A 22,010-nucleotide genomic window follows, 5' to 3' on the forward strand; every position below is an offset into this window, starting at 1 on the left:
CCTGGAAATGCATGCAAACTTTCCCTTCGACCGATTTCCCTTTTCCCTCCTTCCCCTTCCAAATTAATTGTAGCTTTCCACTTCCAAAACAATTCAGGCTGCTCTCTTGAGATGTTATGGAGGACGGAATGTATGTCCCCAAAACTGGCCTTCTAATTTGCAAACCGTAGTTCGTAGGGAGCCTGTTCTGCATCTCACTACTGGGAGGAACAGGAGAAAGCAAACAGACCTTAAGCAGCTAATACTGGATGAAGTTTTTGCATGTGTGATTGATTCTGGGCTGCCCCTAAATGAATCCACACATTAGATTATGACAAATACTATTTGTATTGATATTGGCCACAATCCAAAGCATGGCTAAGCCCAATGATTCCATGTTAAGCATGCATAAGCCCGGTTAAGCACATGTAAGCCCAGTGATTCCATGGAGGAGCAGCCTTTGGCTATCATGAAAGGCGAAGACTAACTTTTAATGTATTTCGAGAGGGAAACTTGTTGGAGGTGAAAAACTCTCCTGTTATACTACATCAGTAATTATATTGGTTCTATAAGGGAGAGTTTATGGGAGAAAACTTACTTCTTTGGCTGATTTCTAAAATCTAGATCTTGTTATTTAAGTGTATCTGAGCATTTTCTTCTGTTCCTTCCCAATTTTGGGAAGCAATTTCTTTTCACTTGCTCTTCCCATTCTCTGTCAGTGTCCAAAAGGAATTAGAACAAAAGTATTGGCCCAGCTCCCAAAGAAACCAGGCCAACTGCATGAGTTGATATATTAATGACCTTCCTGGATCAGGCCAAAGGCCCATCTAATCCAGCAGTCTGTTCTCACAGTAGCCAACTAGATCCCTGTAGGAAATCTGCAAGCAGGACCCGAGTGCAACAGCACCCTCCCTGTTTGTGATTCTCAGCCTGTGATTCAGAGACATCCAACAGCTGGAGGTAGAACACAGTCGTCATGGCTAACAGCCAGTGACAGAAATAGACCATCTGTCCATCCACAAAGCCCTGATGGTTGACAATGGATGAGAGCAGCTGGGACATGGGACATTAGGGTGTCTGCTGAAAACATGCCCCCCAATAGAAAATGGAGATGTGGAAAAAGAGATGAAACTCTTGCCTTTGATAGCTTATGAAGCCGGATGAGAGGTTAAAATTTGCCGGGAGGGGGTTGAATTCTGTGAAGTTAATAACAATGGGAAAGGTTTGGGGAAAGAATACCTTTCTTACTCTCAAGAACTGCAAGTTCTGTGCTTATACAGCTATAAAATGTTCTGATGTGGGGCTGGTGCTTCTCTAACACGATATAGTATGGTAGAGAAAAGCTGGAGGGAAATAAAAGCATCCTTTATCTCTTCCTCCCTCTCCCAGTCTGAACAGCACTGCAACCTTCCTCTTTCAGGTTGCCTGAAGACCTCAACACAGACATTCCTCTTGATGGGTGGAGATGGTGTATCATCATCATCATCAAGTAATAATCAAAAATTGTTGCTAACAACATTATTAGTGGTAGTGGTATCTAATGTTCCCATTCTATTAGAGCAAGAGACTTGCACTAGCAGAACGTAACAAACACAAACAAATAATGTATTACTTATACCCCGTCCATCTGACTGGGTTGGTCCAGCCAATCTGGGCAGCTTCCAACAGAATGGTGTCCCCTGCACACACACACACACACACACACACACACACACACACACCGTTAGCTCTAGAGGGTTGGGGGACTCACTACCTTGTAACACTCCCTCCTCCCCTTGACCCAAAAGCCTTTGCCAGAGGTCTCCGCATAACATTATTATCAACTATTATGACATGCTCCATCTGAGCAAGAGAGAGACAGGCAGGAAGCCCCTGGTGCCAGTTGTTGACACAGATGTGCATCTGTTTCCATGACACTGATGTTGCAATGCTCACCCAAGCCCAATTAAACTGACTGGATATGCTTTGCGATACAAATGAGATTTCACATCCACATCCAAAAACGATTAATACATGTCTAGCTGCCAACAACTGCAATTGGAATGCTATCATCATCACCACCACCTTGATGTGCAATGGAGTCGTACCATTAACTAACAAGCAAATATATATGTAACAAATATTGTTTTCTTTCAAGGCGCTACAGGAGAGCAAACCCCTAACTGTTTAATATACTCCTGTAACACTATTTCCTCAGAATCTAACCTGCTATGCAAAGACAGGACGGTGGTAGTGTTAAATGAAAGGTTCTTATATTATTCCATTTTGTTTGTTTCTATTATGATTAGATTGCCCTCTCTAAAGTTTATGGATGGCAAATATGAAAAGAGAGCTCATTATCATATTATTCTGCAAACTGGATAATGAAAATACAATAATCTCTGGGGTTCGCAGATGGCACTCTTCTTCCAAAGATTTATTTTGGTAGGAGTTGAGGGCAATAAGTCATGCTTTATAAATGTCGACATACTGATCTTTTTAACTGAAAGGCAGACTGGCTGTAAAATATACTTTACACATGGGATTAGCTCTATATTAGATTATTTGCTTCCTTGATGTTTTCCCAATCATTAAGTTCTGTAGAGAAACAGAAATGTAATTTTGTTCTTGACAGCAGAGTACTACTTTTTGACCAATTGACCATTTTTTTTACCTTTCGGGGAAGGAACTTTAATTTAACTTCAATATCTTGTCAACCATGCAGTTCAATGGGAAAATATCATGACTAAGGTGTTTTTCAGGAGAAAATGGGTACTCCACATATTTTACTATAAGAAGAGTTTCCTCTGAATTAGCATTAAGTCACAATTAGACATTTGTTTCAGGGCCAAAATTATGCATACATATTTGCACATACTCCAAAGGTTCTGGTGAATTATTATTATTGTCATTGTTAGTGTTATTAGAATTAATTTATTCATTGCCTTCTAAACTACTGTCTTGAGGCGATTTACACATAAAATAATTAAAAACAGTTCAAAACACACAAAAAAACAAATAGCATTTAAAGCAAAACTAAAACCCTAGCAAATGGACACTCATAGTGAAGACCTATTTGCCCCCCTTAGGAAAGTTTGTTGAAACAAATATGTCTTCAGCTGTTTACAGAAAGTGCAGATCATCTTTCAAAGATGCCTGTCATCTTTCAAAAACAATGCTGTTCCACAGAACAGGGGCAGTCACACTAAAAGCCCTGCTATGAGTTACTGCAGAATGGACTTCTGAGATCTTTGGAACTCACAGAAGAGACTCTCCCACAGACCATAGCGATATAATGGGTACATAAGGAATAAAACAGCCTCAATATCGGAACTTATATCTTAACACCAACACCTTGAACTTGGGCCGGGTAGCAAATTGGCAGGTGTTATATGCTGGTGGTAGTTTGCCCCCACAAGCAACCTAGCTGCCATGTTCGGTACCAGCTGCGGCCTCCAGATCAACATGGGCAACCCCACAAAAAAACGCATTGCAATAATACAACCATTAAGTAGTCCATGACTAGATGGCTGTGGTGAATGTGAATGTGAATGCAGTGAGGTTGAGTTGCCTTTCCGACACTGGTGTTGCTCCCCCCACCCTCCCAATCTCTGATCATGTACAGAAGACATATGCATTTTGTGTTTTTATATTGTGATTTTATCCTGTGACCCATCCTGAGACTTGTGGGTGTAGGGTGGTATACAAATTTAATAAATAATAATAATAATAATATTGAAATTCTCTTCACTGCCAGGAAGGCGGTTACAACGGAGGTGACCACCTCACCAAGTAACATATCTTGGTAAATAGTCATATGTACTCACCCTCAGTTTACAATTATTTACTGCCATCGTGCATCCTGGAAACATGAGTTTCAGTTTATTGTTTAATTAGACAGCTATCGTTGTATCCCATGTTTGCTTTGCTATGGAAGATTTATTTACAAGCTTAAGTAATTAGCATTTCCCTCCTGCTCTATGAAACTGTTGTAACCTAATTAGCAACAGAAGGCATACCCACAAGGAAGCTTCCCATAATTCATGTTCCTTCCTGTAGCACCAAATAGGAATTCTGGGAAGCAAACTCGGGGTGGGGGTGGGGACAGGCATATCCTTTTCAGGGCTGCACTGTGGACTTTTTGCAGTTCCAAGAGACATAGTAAGATAGGGTGCCAATCTGGGTCATTAATCAAAGCCATATGGACTGTAGTGATCAGATCTCCTAACTGAGCATTATCAACTAAATAATTGGTCACTGGCAGAGAGTCCACATGTACAGTCATTTCAAACTCCTGCCAAGGGTCCAATGGCCTCCAGTAGTGGTTCCCCAATTATTTTCCCCATGGACCATGTGAAAATTGATGAGAGTCTTGGCAGACTACTTAATTATTTTATTTTGCATGTTGTAGTAAGTCTAATGCACTAGGCTAGATGCTATGTGATTTTTAATTGTATTTTGACACACACATCCTAGACCACCTGAACAAAGCTCAGATCACAGTTTGGGGACCCCAGGCCTAGACCATTAGCTCTTAGTATTACAGGATCTGGCCTTCAAGTAAGTTTTCAATGGGCCACCATGTTCCAGGTAGACAAGAGAGCTGGCTTCAACCCACACCTGTAGTTTTCCATCTCTTACAGAAGATCACCAATGATGCAGTGTGAACCAGAAGACAGGAAGAAACAAGGTGCTTGATGTCAGAGGTGTTTACACAATCCAAGCTGTATCTGTTTTCATTTTTTTTTAAAGTCCTATTGTGCATTCTGCAGGAGAGGATATCTATGAATAATGCAATTTCTTGTGCATGATTGATAATGGTTTTATTGCTTAGGCACTCCTAACATGCCATTTGATATCCTATCTGCCTTATTTTCCCGAGGAAAACAACTGCTGTCGAAAGCTGACATGTTTATCATTGCAAAGCTAAGCCAGTTATCTAAATGGAAGAGCTCTTCTGCTGTGATAATCTTCTATCAAGCCTTAGGTAGTTCACATGGAGTACATGCTATAATAGCTGTACATTAAAAATGCATCCAGTATGACAACTGCTTCTCACTGGAATGCTTCTCCATTGATATGGAAGGAGCCTCTTGCATAAAAGGATGGAGGCAGAAATCGTGATAGGATTTGAGGCTGCTGTTTTTCCTGTACTGATTAAAGAACGGCTCATTTGCCCTTGGAAAGTCCTCAGAAGATGTTTACTAGTTAACATGGAATGAGGGTGATAGGCCAAATAAGGATATTTTGTATTGACTGTTGTAAGTCATTCTGAGAGCTTATTTCAAGTAATAAATGCAGGAGAGGGAGAGAGAGAGGGAGAGAGAGAGAAGGAATGTGTCTGTCATTCAGATTGCAAGGCTGATGTTTTATAGCTTTCATGCAGAGGCTGCCTCTTGTTAAGTCACACTCTGGTCCATCTAGTCTAGTATTGTCAACACAGTGTGGCAGCTGCTCCTGGGGTTTCAAGCAGGTGTTCTGTCCCACCCCTACCTGGAGATGTCAGAGGCTGAACCTGGGACTGTCTACATGCAGAGCAGATTGCTCTGGCCCCTCACTCCATACAAAAGACACAACTTTTGAGTTAAGCTCATCATGTGCATTGTCTCATTCATATGCACTGTCCCCATGCTCACCCCAATAGCAATGTTATGTCACACGTCATCAAAACACCACCAACGTTCTTGAAATCACTGAAGGATCATACAGTTCAAGCAACCAATGAGCACAAATGGATATGTCAAAACGGATGCCCCCAAAACGAGTTCTAAATGTGGAGCCATTATTGGGAATAGGAGAAATGGGAAGACAAAGCTTAATCAATTGCACATGAACAATTTTAGCTTCTTAGAAAAAATTCTGTCTTCAGAATTTCTACTTCAAAGTTGAAATGCTCCAATGTTCTTTACAGTATCCAACTGCCACCACAATTACTTTGGAAACCTAAACCAGGAACTTTACAATGTAGTAGTATGTCTTGGTCTACCAATTTGCAAACCACAGATTTTTTAAAAAATGTTTAACAATGATAAATAAGGGAAATGGATCATACCTGGGAAAGGTGATGTCAAAACTGGTATTTTGATTGGTGACAAAGTCAGCACACGACATGGCTGAATACTTGTTGATGGTCCCTGAGGGGCATCTGCATCTACTGATACCATGGCTGCTGCAAATGCAATGGTCTGGTTACTGCCAGCTTGTTTAAGGCACCCACCTATGAGAAAACCAAGTATGATTTGCATTATATTCATTGAACATTGAAAATTTTTGACATTCACATAAAATCATGCACTCAGCAACCTAATCCTGCGAAAGTCCCAAAGGAGTCAAAGGAAAGATTCTATCAAAGCTGTTCCTTTCTCCATCTCTTTGACATGGTTAAGATATTCCCTTTCTTGTAGTCCATGGAACACCTTTGCAACCTAAATACCACATTTTCCACATCTTCATCACAATGTATCAGATACGTGGTTCAATCACCAGATGCTGAAGAGTGGATAGAGAGTTTGGATTGAATATAAAAAACTCAGATTGAAATCATTGCTCATCTATGAAACAAGTTGAGCTCCTTGGAAGAAAAGGTGGGAACTGCATGCAACATAAATGATCTGTTATTAAAAAAATCTATTAACATATTGCTTATCAGAAGACTTTGAGGAAGTTTATAATTAAAATTAACAAAAAAAACAACAACCTAAAAACAAGTCAGAATAATTCACCATCCAGTAGAACAACTGAACAGTTGACAACAGTGAATTTTTTCAAACATTACATATTTAGGTGTACATCTGAAAATATAAACAACTAAAGTGATAAAATGCATTTCCAAACACATGTTAGATTCCGGTGGTCCACTTGCCAAGTAGCTATAATGGGGTGCAGCTCCTCTTCAGTGTACGATCAGTAGCAAGCCAAAGATAGCCTCTGTGCAGGGAGGGGCTGCTGCTGCTAGGCACTGAAAGAGCTTGGACGCAAGCTCCTGGTACAAATTTGCATAAAAATGCATATGCTAATACATGCATATATTTGCCTCTGAGAAATTAGCATGAAGGCACCCTATTAGTAAAGGGGGGGGCAATTTTAAAATGGGTTAAGAGCCAGCCCTTATGAGGCCTGCTGCACAAAACATGGGGATCAGACCCCCTAGACCACATTCTAACAATTGCCTACTCCCAGTAGTGGCCAGTGTCCATTGGGACTGGCAGGGCAGGGGGACCAATAGTAAGTAGAGCCAGAGCTAATCACAGGCAGAACCTACAAATTCAAGACTTGTCCCCATCCTCCTCCTTGCTGAGTTGTACTAACTAAGGCTAAGGAGGAAGCTGGTGGCAGGTGAAGGCTGGCTGAGGGCAGACTGCAGTTAGTGAGGCAGTGCCCCACTTGTCCTTATGGTCTGGTCTTTACTGCCTGGTTCTGTGTAGCTGCATATACACTATACTTCCCCTGCCCAAGAATCTTGGGAACTGTACCCATCATGGATCTACAATTCCCAGCACCCTTAGCAAACTACAGTTCTCAGGATTTAGAGGGTGCGTGCTTTAAGTTTATGGTGTGTACACAGCCTTAGCATGTGAAATGGCCCTTATATTTGCTCCTCAAATGAAGCAGAAGAATACGTTATCAGAGGGTTTCTAACTTTTAAGAGCAGAAGAGATGTGCTAGTTGATTCCATTAAGGAGTGGGAAATACTGTGGCAATGAAGAAGAATTAACCCTTTCCTGCATAGCTTTTACCTCCACCAAACAGGTTTAGGAGGAGACCTTTGGTGCTTAATCACCGCTAAGTATGCTAAATCAACAGGAAAATGGATAGTAAAAAAACTTAAGGAAAGTTAATTTGACAAACAACAGCTGTTACCCTCTCTGCACTGAGCTCTGCATTCAAAAATTAAGCAATCATTAGCTTATTACATCATTTAGCAAATGTTTTCAGTTCAGGCGGAAATCCTCACAGCAATAGAAGGCGAGTAGTAATTCTGAAAAAGCCCTGTTTGATCTGAGTCATGACTTTAGGCATTTTCTAGCGACATATATTATATGACAGATTTTCTTTTGATGCCATTACCTACATGATTGCTGGGGATATATAGTCTATCTGCTCAAGGAGGTGAAAAGTTTAATAATGAACTGGCCTAGATGTCACAGGATGCATTTGATCTACTTTTTCTTTTAGAACCCCAAATAAAATGTAGAAAGAAAAAAGAGGGTATACGTCCAGAAAAGATGCAAGAGAAATAAAACAGTCACCTGACTTGCTACCATTCCTCAAGTGCATTTCAAATCTAGTTTTAAGCAGCATTCAGAACTTTGTCCATCTTTCTCTTGGGACTAAGGCGAACAGCTGGCTTTCTGCATATCTCACTTTATAAATAAAAATGTTTTAATCAAAATCAGGATACCTGACTAACCATGGCTGATTCCCCTGCTGGATGCAGATTTGGGATTTTAGAATGGGTTGGTTTTTTGTTTGTTTGTTTTAACTAGAGAAGTGTTTGTCATCATACCGGATGTTGCAGAGATGGAAATACAGTGGAACCTCGGTTTTCAAACGTAATCCGTTCCAGAAGACCGTTCGGCTTCCGAAATGGTCAAAAACCAAATATCAAAGGGCTGGCTGCAAAGTCAATGGGGGGGGAGAGAAAAAAACCCCAAACACCCTGGAAGCCATTCAACTTCTGAAAAACGTTTGAAAACAGGAGCAATTACTTCCAGGTTTCTGGCGTTCGGGTTCTGAATTGTTCGGCTTCTGAGATGCTCGAAAACTGAGGTTCCACTGTAACCTGTACATTATAGAGTCCCTTAGCAGAGGCTTACGTCCCCACCAGATTGTTGATAGATGCTGAACCGTTCAGTGTCACACTGTAAGACAGATTTTACGTCCACAGCAAATTAGTTCACAAGTTGTTCGCTATGTTCTCCACAACCAACTGGGACACCTTTGGATGGGAGGGAGATGATGTCCTGCTTCACTGTATTCATCAACAAGCAGCATCTGAGATCCACTGAAGTGCACTGTGCCAAAGGCAGCTGGTTTCTCCACAGAGTAGCAACCAGGAATGGCCCAAACCCAATATAAGTGAGCAACTCTTAGCATGCATCCTGTCAGCTAAATTTTTTAATGTTTACCTTCCAGATGTAAGGCACAGCATTCCCCACTGTAACAAGCAGGATGAGGCATACTTGCATTTGTTTTCATATAATTGCGCTAAAGCTATTAATTTCTTGCTGATCTTAGGGATAGCTCAATTGGTGAGACTCATAATCTTAGGGCTGTGGACTCGAGCCCCACAATGGGCAAAACTCCTGCATTGCAGGGGGTTGAACTAGGTTATCCTCACGGTCCCTTCCTACTCTACAGTTCTATGAGTCTATGAGTCTAAGTGTCACATGTGTGTGTCACAGCATACTGGAGAAATAAAAATAATAATTAAATAAAAAATTGTCCAGTAGCACCTTATAGACCAACTAAGTTTGTTCTGGGTACAAGCTTTCGTGTGCATGCACACTTCTTCAGATACACTGAAACAGAAGTCACCAGACCCTTATATATAGTGGGAGGGTAGAGTGGGGTATTTCTCAGAAGAGTAGTAGGAGATGGGTGATTGACTCAATGGGTATGGTAAACCTGTTGATGACTGGACAGTTGTCCTAATTGCAGCCATTAACAGAACAAGCTTATACCCAGAACAAACTTAGTTGGTCTATAAGGTGTTACTGGAATTTTTTTTTAAATTATTTTTCTTTTTATTTCAACTGCGTCAGACCAACACGGCTACCTACATGAATCTAGCATACTAGAGGTGATGCAACTGCCAAAAGTTAAGACCACCCTTCATGTGATTATGAACCTATTGAAATTTGGTACTCAGTTGACTTTCTTCATAAGGCACATGTACAGCTACCGTATTTTTCGCCCCATAGGACGCACCGCCCTATAGGACGCACCTAGTTTTTTTTGGGGGGGGGAAATAAAGAAAAAAAATTATTTCCCCCCCCCCCAGGCACGGGGCTGGCGCGGGAGCTTCCCCCGACCCCAGCCCCCGGAACCGCCTGCTATCCGCAAGCCTAGGGAGCCGCGCCGGTCTCCCCAGGCTTGCGGACAGCTGTGCGAACCCCGGGCGTGCTCTTCAGCGCGCCCGAGGCTTCGGAATGCAGGCAGCTCTGCGCAACCCTCCAGAGCCCAATGCGGCTTGGCACCAGGCTCCGGAGGGTCGCACAGAGCTGCGCAGACCCTGGGAGGGCAGGCAGTTCCGCGCGACCCTCCGGAGGCCGGCGTGGCTTGGCGCTGTGTTCCGGAGGGTCGCGCGGAGCTGCGCGGACCCCGGGAGGGCAGGCAGCTCTGCGCGACCTTCCGGAGGCCAGCATGGCTTGGCGCCGGGTTCCGGAGGGTCGCGCGGAGCTGCACAGACCCCGGGAGGGCAGGCAGCACTGCGCGACCTTCCGGAGGCCGGCACGGCTTGGCGCCGGGTTCCGGAGGGTTGCGCGGAGCTGCGTGGACCTCGGGAGGGCTGGCAGCTCTGCGCGACCTTCCGGAGGCCGGCGCGGCTTGGCGCCAGGCTCCAGAGGGTCGAGCGGAGCTGCGCGCACCCCGGGAGGGCAGGCAGCTCTGCACGAACTTCCGGAGGCCAGCGCGGCTTGGTGCCGGGTTCTGGAGGGTCGCGCAGAGCTGTGTGGACCTCGGGAGGGCAGGCAGCTCTGCGCGACCTTCCGGAGGCCAGCGCAGCTTCGCGCCGGGCTCCGGAGGGTTGCGCAGAGCTTCCTGAAGCCTGTATTCGCCCCATAGGACGCACACACATTTCCCCTTCATTTTTGGAGGGGAAAAAGTGCGTCCTATAGGATGAAAAATACGGTACTTGGAGGAGCTGACTTGTATGGTGGGGGAGGGGGGAACTGTTGGAACTCCTAGGCATAGTTGTAAATGGGTACTAGACAGTCACAAACTAGAGCAAACCAAATTCTTCCAGTACCTAGGGCTTCTATTCCATCATTCCAAGTCCTGGAAACATCATTGGCAGACCACCTGTCAAAAGGCGGAGGTAGGCAAACTGGCTATACTTCGATTCTTTTATACAAGGGGAGGCCATTATGTTCCACCAGCCATTAAGGTATTTAATGCAAAATCTGTCTCTCACCTCCTCTACCCCCCAAACGTCTGGTTCAATGGCTCATTCTCCAGGTTCAATGGCTTCCAGGCAAAGTTTCTCTGGTCCCTCCTACAAGTTCCAAATTGTGTTCCAAATGCAATACAGTGGTACCTCGGGTTACCTACACTTCATGTTACATACACTTCAGGTTACAGACTCCACTAACCCAGAAATAGTACCTCAGGTTAAGAACTTTGCTTCAGGATGAGAACAGAAATCGTGCGGCGGTGGCGCGGCAGCAGCGGGAGGCCCCATTAGCTAAAGTGGTGCTTCAGGTTAAGAACAGTTTCAGGTTAAGAACGGACCTCTGGAACGAATTAAGTACGTAACAAGAGGTACCACTGTACTATTTTAGAAACAGGTGAATGTCCTCTATCAACTAAAGCATGGTGGGCTGCCCTGAGATACTGGCTCAAGATCTCAGTCTTTGGCCTAGGGAAGGGGTTACTTGCATACCTAAACAATGAGGAGTTTACCAGCTCATGGATGGAAATTATGGTTAGAAAAGCCACTTCGATTGGTATGCCACCTTCTCTCCTGTACCATCTGGGCTATGATACTGCTCTTGAATCTCTGAGGCAAAGGCTCTGGGACATATCACATAGTGATCTCTGATATCAATCTCATTTTATCTGTGGCCCATTAGCAGTAGGAATTCACTATGGGTTCGAGTTTCAGACACCTGCATATCTTAGAAATTTGTCTGTACCAACATATTGGCGTCTTTTCACCAAAGCCAGACTAAATGTATTCCCATCAGAAGTGTTAAATGGCAGACTGAGAAGTATCCCTTATCAAAAAAGGATCTGTGTGTGCTGTGTGTCGACTGCATGAGGCATATTTTATTGCATTGCGGACAATACGATCAAGCTAGGGAACTATTGATTAAACCACTATTGGCAAATCGGCTGGGGCAATCTGAAGCCTACTATATCAAATATCTTCTGGACGACAAATCCAATGATATCATAGTGGCCGTGACAAAGTTCCTTTCAGTAGTCATACGAATCAAAGATCAACATACCCATGACTAAACAAATAACGCTTTGGTCTTCCTTCCCTGGGGTGTCGTCTGTATGAATCTGTATTTTATTCTGAATCCATTTTAAGGGTCATTGGACAGCAATAAAGATTATTATTATTATAGTTGTTCTTAGAACTTCCCAACTTGGACAATGGACATAAAACTATATCATGTAAGTCACCATCTCTGGCTATAACTCTTTTGTCTTAAAACCCTACCAAGCTTATCAGGAGCAGTCTAGGAAGAAGCACTTGTGACAGAAAGTTAAGTAACTAATTTGGATGTTAGGTTCTTCTTTTATTAGGAAGGCCAAACATTCTCAAGTTTCAGTGGATTATCCTGGTTTCTGTAATAGTGATCTTGCTGCTTTGGGCATGTGCACACTCACACACTACACAATTGCAATAGAATAGAATAGAAGGAAGGACGTTGTTCAGCAGTAGAGCAAACAATCCAATTGCAAAAGATCCCAAATTGCATTCCTGATGTGACATCTACAGGTATGGCTTGGAAAGATTCCTGTCCGAAAATCTCAGCTGCTGCTTTGTGTTATAATACTGAGCTTGGTGGCCTGATGTTCTGAGTCAGTACAAAGCAGCTTCCTATGTTTCAGTGAAATATGGCCGGCACTTGAAATCAAAGACAGAATAAATGGAGTTTGTGAATCAAAGGCCTCGGGGGGAAAGAAGGAAGCCTGTCTAACCAAAGAGAAGCAGAAAGGTAGACATTTAGCAGAGAGTTTGTTCCTGTCCCCCCCCCCCAAATGATTCAGCAGCTCGCATGATTACTGATGGCTATGTGTTGATTATGTTCTTCTGTCCCATATTCCTCAGAAAACATGCCACTTGCTCAGAAAATTTGATGGATTGCAAAAATAGAGTGAGAGCTGCCAGTCCCGGCTAGATCCGTATCTGAAGTTAATGGTTGTTAGGATTATACATTTTCTTGTTTTGCTACAACAAGTCTGGCCGCATGTTTCTTAATTGTTGCTGCCGCTACTGCCGGCTTCTGCCATATGGATATTGATTGCTGTTGCTGTTTCTCTGTCAATTCAACTAGTTGTTGGCTGCCAACATGCTAGAAGGCTCTCACAATGTGAAAAACAAAATATTTGGGAAACCGATGAGCCTAAGAAACTTCAGTGAGTAATAAGAGAGAGAGAGAGAGATCTTTCGTTAGAAGCAACAACCACGCACCCCCACCTCTGCACTCTCTTTTAAAAGAACTTCCATTAACCTTGAGAGAACTCTACCAAGTACTTTTCTGGAGCAACACTGGCAAATTCCCACTGTGTCAAGGATATGTTCTGATATGCACGTCGTGAATGATCACATGGGCAACCTTGTTGGTACTGTAATGCATTTGGGAGACTGCTTGAGGGAAACCTACGAAACAGAGCTTGGGGTAGGCAACATATGCAGAGCACTTGAACATCTCTGCGTTAAGCAGAAACTGTATAGCCCTGTTCAGGCATTCTTAAATTGTTTCCATGGAGGGGGTGCTAGGTTGTGTGTGGGACCCCAACCACTCTACACTTACCCTGCCCCTCTGAGCAGGAAGGTCCTGAAGGTGGATTTGTAAGTGTGTCACCTGAATCTATAAAGCCATATACAGCTAAAGCCCAGGCTATCTGGTCTCCCATTTGAAGCTGCCTGGGCTCTGAAGCCTTCGAGGGAGGCCCTTCTTTCAGTTCCGCCACTCCTACAGGCATGCTTGTTGGGGACACGGGAGAGGGCCTCCTCCTGGAGAAGGAAAATTGGCTCCCACCTTGTTGTCCTGCTAGCAGAAGGCCTTTGGGAACTGACTGTTTTTTTTAAGGAAAGGGCTTTAATAGTACTGTGCTGTTTTTATTAGCTGTATTTGAATAAACTTGTATTTCTATAGTTTTAATTCTATTAAAAGTTTAATTCTTATTATCTTTTAAGCTTTTTCTATTATGTCTGTGCTATTTTAATTTTTGTAAATTAAATACTTGAATCCTGTTCTGGGGAAAAGGGGAGTTTGTAATCATCAACATCACATGCTTACAAGCCTTCTTCAGACCTTCTCATTCAACATGTGACTGCACTTGGGCACCTCCTTGAAGGGTACAATGTCAGAACAGAGCTTCAATTGGTTATCAATCCAACCTTATACATGGGTGTAGCCAAGGAGAGCAGGGTGGGCAGCTGCCCCTCCATTCAATCAAAATCAATACAAATCGATTCAAATCTGAGGCTCTGCCTTCCCCCACAAAAGCCTGGCCCACCTAACAAAAACCCTGGCTATGCCCATGCCTTATAAAATAGATTGTAGTGGTGCCTTTCAGAAGCAGTTTGAATTGCGGAGGAGCCATTAGCCACCAATCCCTAATCCAGATGAGCCCCTCACAACAAATTGGGGGAAGCAATGGGGAGCACTTCCACCTTTGTGAAGCCCTAAACACTCCATTGCCTTGATTGATAGTGGTGGCCCCAAACTCATGGTAAGCTCCCCCTTCCTTGCAGGTTAAAGATCTGTGGTAGAAGAACAACCTGTAACCAGAGACAGAGTTCCAATGCAACTCTGAATGGATGAATGAACCCTGAATGGATGAATGAGCAAGGACATTATTCTTCCCAACAGCTTACTCCTTGGACATGGGAGACTAGTGGAGAGATGACAGAGTGTGTGGAGCCTTGCTTGTGGTATACATGTATCCTAGGCTGGAGCCATCCAGTCTCAATCACCTCTTCAGCAAGCACTCAATCACAGATAATGTTCTCCGCAGTAACTATCCATTATGCATCACTATTCCCACGTTTTTGTCTTTTCACTGCCAACCAAGCAGCTAGGCAACACTCAGGGAGGCAAGAACATGCCATTCCCAGTCAATTCCAGTGTTTTCTGCCTGGACAGATATTCCAACCTGTAGTTCTGAGACGACTCAGCAGCCACCCACAGACCTGAATTTCCTCAGTCTGAGCCACAGAGGTTCTGCCCAATAGGTAATGTGAGGTGTGGGAAACATGAAAAAGTGGATTGAACTGAAAAAATGTGGCAAAGTGTTTGTGTGGAATGCTCCTTATTAATACAAAATTAAGAAATAATCAGTTTGTTTGTGTTTTTGGAAGAGAGAATAATTATTGATGCATTACTTTCACTTCTGAAACAACCACCCAGTAATTCAGGATACCAAAATCTGGGGAGAAATTCAGATGAGGAAAATCTCATCCCTAATTCTGATTGTGCAGCACAAAACTGAGAACCACTCCACCCCTGGGCTGATGAATTCTCAGAAACATCTCAGCTTTAAAATGTTTGCAGTCTTAAATGCCAAAAGATGAATGTCTGTGGCTTAGAAGGTACCACTGGGATTGCTAACATGGTGCTCTCTAGTTGTTGTGGACTACAACTCCCATCAGATCCAGCCAGCATGGGTATTTGCCAGGGATGATGGGGGCTTGTAGTCTACAACATCTGAAGCTTAGCTAACCATAAGCTACAGAGTTTAAAAAGTACTATCATTTAAGTTGTTGTTATCCAACTCTCTGACATTTTGGCAACTTTAGTAATTCTTAAGCAGAGCAGAGAATTAAGAGTAATTCTTAAGGGACGCGGGTGGTGCTGTGGGTAAAACCTCAGCGCCTAGGACTTGCCAATCGTATGGTCGGCGGTTTGAATCCCTGCGGCGGGGTGCGCTCCCGTCGTTCGGTCCCAGCACCTGCCAACCTAGCAGTTCGAAAGCACGCCAAAGTGCAAGTAGATAAATAGGGACCGCTTACCAGCGGGAAGGTAAACGGCGTTCCGTGTGCTGCGCTGGCTCGCCAGATGCAGCTTGTCACGCTGGCCACGTGACCCGGAAGTGTCTGCAGACAGTGCTGGTTCCTGGCCTATAGAGTGAGATGAGCGCACAACCCTAGAGTCTGGCAAGACTGGCCCGTACGGGCAGGGGTACCTTTACCTTTACCTTTAAGCAGAGCAAAATAGCACTAAAATATTTTTCATGAACACACACACACACACACACACACACACACACACACTTACATTTTGGTCACCTGATGATTGTTTCTGAGCTACCACAATACAGCTGCTTCTGCCTTTAGTTTAGCAGTGTCCATTGATCTTTCCAGAGCAGATACTTTTTTCTGATGAAAACAGATAGATTTTCTTTACAATGGCACACGTTGCTGTGGTCCTGCTTGCTGGGAAATGCTTTCAGTGCAATACTAATGATAGAGATGTCACCTTTTCTTGTAGATACCGGAAGTGATCAAGAGCATGTTTATTTCTTCACAAGTACATAAATGCTACACGTTCTGATCTCAAAGTATTTGCATTCACCTCCATAGATTTCAAAAGCTGATTTGGAGGGTCCTATGCAGGCAAAATGTACAAGTATGTTAAAAGATGCAAAAACAGTTGGTGGTGACATCTCTCTGGGGGATTCAGCACATTCCTAATTCATTTAGCTGCTTCAGAATGAGTAGGTTTTGACAAGTAGAGTCTCATAGCTGGTTTCACAAACAGCTTGAGTCAACCAACATATACTTCCTGGGCTAACTATCCTCTTTGTGAGCAGAAATGGAAGGTGCATGCCCACTCACTTCTTCAACATATGAAAAGGATTGTCAACGTTTATGTGTGTTTGTGTGTACTGGCCATTCCCAGCCAGGAAGGTTTCTTCAGAAGCAACACCTAATTGGGGACTACTTCCATGTATGTATGCTGTCTCTGTTTAGAGTGGTCTCACTTAGGTAAATGGGAATGAATGAAATATGCAATAATGTCAGTTGCTTCCATGAAGCAAAATGGGCTTATAGGCATGCATGTTTGTTTCAGTGGGTCTCAGTATGTTCTGCTTTAAGAGTGAGCATGCCAGTTCAAATTATTTGTAGTTTCTAATGTAGAGAATAAAGGAACCAAAGTGCAATGTCAACAATGGCACAGGATCCCTATATATTTGTGTTGGGGGGGGGGAGATAGGTTTTGTGCTTTGCAGCCGTCACTATGCTCTCAATCCACAAGAAGCTAGAATACATCATGCCTAGAATTTGAGCCTTGAACTTTTACTAGCAGATACTTGGATTGAATGCAAATTCCAGGCAGACAATGGGGAATAGGAAAGACTTAGAGAAAGAAGTGAAATGTATCTAGATCAAATTGTTTGCTTAGCCTTAGAAAGGGGCAGACAGGAACAGGGACATCATTCAGAAGTGATCATGATTATTCACTGTCCTTTCAATGTTGTACATAAAGGTCAAGGGGATTTTAAACACGTGATTTCCTTGGCCTGTACTATGTGCACATTCTGATAAAGTGGTTTAATTATTTTAAGGTTCAGTATGAGAATGTCACGTAACAATGGTGTTTACTGAAAGCTAGACCTTTGCATTAAGAAAAAAATATTTATAGAACCATGAATTTAAAAGTATCCTTCATGCTAAGGTTGCAAACAGTGACTCGCTTGTCACCTATGTTTAAAAGAGCAATATTGCTCCCTGGCTTTGGAGCCAGCAGGCATGGTTATTCTCTCTGGCTACACACAATTATAATTATGATACCACCCAAATAGGATGTAGGTCTTTGCATCTCTGCTCACTTGTTTCCTGGCAAAGCTACATTAGGATGCACTAAATTAGAAACTTATAAAATGGCAATCAGCAGTGTGTCACTTTGAACACAATATTGTAATCCTGAGACATGCAAAGTAATAATCAATTAAAAATTCACAAATCCATAAATGCAAGCTTGTAAAGTCTTTTATAATACTAAAGGGACTCACAAAATATAAACATTCCTTCAGTTTTTAACCATACTGATTTTTATTACCTGTTTGTATTATGTTGGAAATCATAGTGTTACCAGATATATATTAATTTACCACACGCTGTATTCCAACCATGCCAAAGTGCTGTGACTCTAAATCCTGGGAACTGTAGCTACAATTCCAGGAACCCTAAATAAACTACAATCCCCAGGATTCTCTGGGAGGCAGGGAGCCATGTGCAATGTATGGTGTAAATGTGACCTCTATCTCACAGGGAGTCTTTATGAGTACTACATACTTTGCCCTCTAATGTGTGGGGGACAATAGGGATGTAATTAAAGGTGGGGTGAGTCTGACCAAACCGCGGGGGGCAGTGGAAGACAGGAGTGCCTGGTGTGCTCTGGTCCATGGGGTCACAAAGAGCTGGACACGACTAAACGACTAAACAACAACAGCTAGCACAATCCCACTCTCAAATGAAGGGCACCCAGGCTTCAACATTGCATGCAGTTGTGGGTTAGGCAATGCTCCCTCCTAAGTCCACCATCTCATCATAACTGTGATTGACTCTGAATTTGTTAAGGCCAATTGCCAGGCACACATTGGCTTCAAGGCTTTGGGAACCTTTGTTGCTGAGCCTTTTGGAATATGCCTGGTGAATTAAAAGGGCTGCTCTGGACCAAACAATAGCCTTTTGCTGCTGCTGTTGTTTTCTTGCAGCAGAAGTGGCATGTAGTATAAATCAGGTTATTTTTTTTGTCCCTTAAATAACCCAACTCCTCAAAATAATGTCACCTCCTTTACAAAGGGACTCACATTGATTGCAGCAAGTGACAGCTGCTCCCATCTCACTAGCACAAACTCCTGCTGCTTGCTTCTTCTCTCATGTTGGACAGCACTCATACCTCAATCTGGTTTATTTTTGTTTATTTAGCAAGATGTATATACTGCTTATTCAGAAAAACCCCTTTAAGCAGCTTATATAAAACGATGTAAAATATTCATAATACAGATAAAAAACTTAAAAAACAACAACTAGACAAATATGTATAATTTGGTCAACTATAGATAAAAGTAACACCACACACACAAACATGCACACTATATATCAGGCATAGGCAAACTCGGTCCTGCAGATGTTTTGGGACTACAACTCCCATCATCCCTGACCACTGGTCCTGTTAGCTAGGGATGATGGGAGTTGTAGTCCCAAAACACCTGGAGGGCCAAGTTTGCCTATGCCTGCTATATATATAGATCTCTATCTCTCTGTCCGCCCAAGTGCATCTCTCTCAGTCATTTCATGGGGTGAAGCAAGCATCCGCAGCCAGCTTCACATTGTCAGCATGCCACAAGCAAGTACACAGGATGGACCACTGGATAGTGGGGGAGAGAGTACTCCCACCTTCCTTCCACATCCTTCAAACCCAGTTTGATTGCAAGAGCACATATCCTTCCAGCTCTAGCAATTGATCTGCCACATCAAGAAATAAGATAAAAACAGAGAATTGTCAACCTGGTGCCCATAGGCACCAAGGAAATCCTGTGTGGACACCTTGGTGCTCACATGTACTGGGTTACCAATCACATACACAGGAGAAATACTGATTCATATTCATAAAAAGCTCCGTAAATCCATGGCACAGAATTCCTAGGCACAAATATCAATGAAGTAATAATAGTGAGTGCCTCTGAGCTTATGAAGAGTTTATTTCTCTCACCAATGAGCAACTGTAGCCTGCGCACACTCTGAGAATTAAGACATTCTTAAGGACTATAAAATATCTGAGCAGCAGGTCTTTCTGGCCCCTGAGCATTCCTCTGTGTTCTTTGGCTAAATATTTAATCCCGACTTCAGGCTTGGTCTTTGGTTTGTACTCCTGCCTTTACCATGGGCTTTGACCTCTGGACTACTTCTCAGTTCCAATTCCTGCTTGTTATCAGACTCGACTCCAGATTCCAGACTCCTCACTTGCCTTCAACAGCTGCTTAACAGCCCAGGGATGCATACAAACATGGACCCATTGAAAAATTACTGCAAGACAGCAAATGTTGCTGTGACTGCCTGGTACATATGACTGCATCAAGATGCTTAATTAGAAGGTGCCATTCCTGAGGTCAAGAGCTTCAACTGGGGGGACTGGAGCTGAAAGGACAGTGTTGGCAGAAATTTGCACGAATAGGCCTTGCCAGTTCAGGTGGTTCATGCAGCCTGCAAATCATATGGGCTGATGTTGCATATCCCTGAAGCTGACTGAACACACAGAGGACTGAATACACAGTTTCATGCTCCTAGACAGAGACCATGAAGTTCTTATTCTAGGTGCACAGTGAAACACTAAAGCTACTGGCACTTATAACATTATGGTTCGCTTCCTTTTGCCCAATGACATAAATTATGAAAATTTAAAGCATCTAGATAGTGTCTACCAAACTTTGCAAGACTCACATTTCATTTGACCATTCCAAACATATTTGGAGATTAGTCTTGTACCCCCATTCTCCATGGCTCATGTGACAACAGGGTTGAGGGACTAGATCCAGCTAATGGCCTGGATTCCTATCTCCTTCCACTTTGAGCCAATATTGACAGGTGGGTGAGGGTGCCCACCTTGCAGTCATCTTACACCACAAAGATATCAAGTGGTTAGTTTTTCTTTGCCTGCATGGTTTGATTTCAAACCGTGAGGACAAAGCACAGTTCTTTGAAGTGCCAAAAATCAGCTGATTGTTGTCTTTGCAAACACCGATGCCTGCAGAGGCACAGGACCTGAGAATGTTGGGTGGTAGTCAACTAAGTGTTACTCAGAGTAGACATATGGGACTTAATAGGCCTAACTTGGTCACGTTCATTGATTTCAAAGGGTCTGCTATGAGGAAAACTTAGTTGAATACCATTCTCTGTTTTGATAGGGAGTCACATCTTTACCTGCCCCACACCTGGCATCATATCTAATATAAGATGTGGGGCAGGTGGATGTGGATTGGCCAAAAGAGTCTCACAAGCCAAATGGGGAGATATAGGAAGCTCAATTAGATCTTCAGGCCAAAGATTTCCATAGCTGTTACAAAGTGTGAAAACATTGTGGCAGTCTGTTAGCTTAACTAGTACCAAACGATATTTAAAGATGTATTTACTGTTTGCAGCATTTATATATGCCAACACATATATGCATGTTTGCCATATATGTGGGTGTGCATGCCAGTGTTTCAATGAATACCTTGCCTTTTGATCAAAAGATCTCCCAGGCACAAGAATCCACTGAATACCAAGTTTGGCTACTGCTCCATCTTGCTCAGTACTGCCTACACTGACTCTCCAGGGTTTCAAAAATAAGTCATTGCTAGTCTTAACTGGAAATGCCAGGGACTAAACCTAGGACATTTTGCAAGCAAAACATGTGTTACTTCTGCAGGGAATGGGGGAGGAAGTTGGCTCCTTTTAGCTGCTCAAGCTCTGGCTGACAGTGGAGTCCAGGCTGTCAAAAACCTATAGGTGCTATAGATATCATTATTCTCAGTGCACAAATAGGGAAACAGTTGGTAGAATGACCTGCTGCACCTGCTCTCTGGCCATTAAAGAACACTGGCTCTGCACCAGTCAGTAGATCATAATAATACAGTGCATGGACCCCAAATCCCACAGAAACTATGCAGAGGTTGCGATCAGGCTACTGAACAAGCCAAAAACTTCAATCCATTCCTTTAAAATTATTTCAGCTTCCCTTGAGCTTTCCAATTTCCCTTGACTTTCTGCCATGTAACTACTTACTCCTGAGAACTGCAGAAAGCATAATAAATGTGTATGGCTTTCAGGGAAGAAAAGAAATATGCTAACTAATGTTGCACATCTTGAAATATTAAGTTCAACGAAGTAGCTTTCCTTGGAAATCAAAGCTACTTCACGGTAATCAAAAGGCTGTGTGTAACTTGGCTGAAGGTCAAGCTGACCTTGACAAATGAAGCAGTATCTAATGAATGGTTGATTATGTACACCTGCTTTTTAGGTGGCACATCAGATAAAATAAGAACATTGCTAACTTATCATTAAATGACTTGAGTCCTTTGACCCTTCACAAACTGACGCAGACAAAATTATTTTTGCCTTGCAGTCAGTCCTCTGTTTAAACAACAAATATTGACCAGAGTTG

General features: G+C 43.0%; 1 protein-coding gene across 2 annotated transcripts in view; it reads right to left on the reverse strand.

Moving 5' to 3' along the window:
* The window catches only part of TCERG1L (transcription elongation regulator 1 like), a 165,493-nt gene that overhangs the window by 128,971 nt on the left and 14,512 nt on the right, over window positions 1-22,010 (reverse strand). For both annotated transcript variants that reach the window (XM_083616958.1, XM_083616957.1), the window contains exon 4: window positions 6,011-6,175. In XM_083616958.1, coding sequence (XP_083473084.1) covers window positions 6,011-6,175 — 165 coding nt within the window. The remainder of the gene's footprint in view (window positions 1-6,010; window positions 6,176-22,010) is intronic.

Source organism: Podarcis filfolensis (genome assembly GCF_964270895.1).
Source record: "Podarcis filfolensis genome assembly, chromosome: 5".
NCBI lineage: Eukaryota > Metazoa > Chordata > Lepidosauria > Squamata > Lacertidae > Podarcis > Podarcis filfolensis.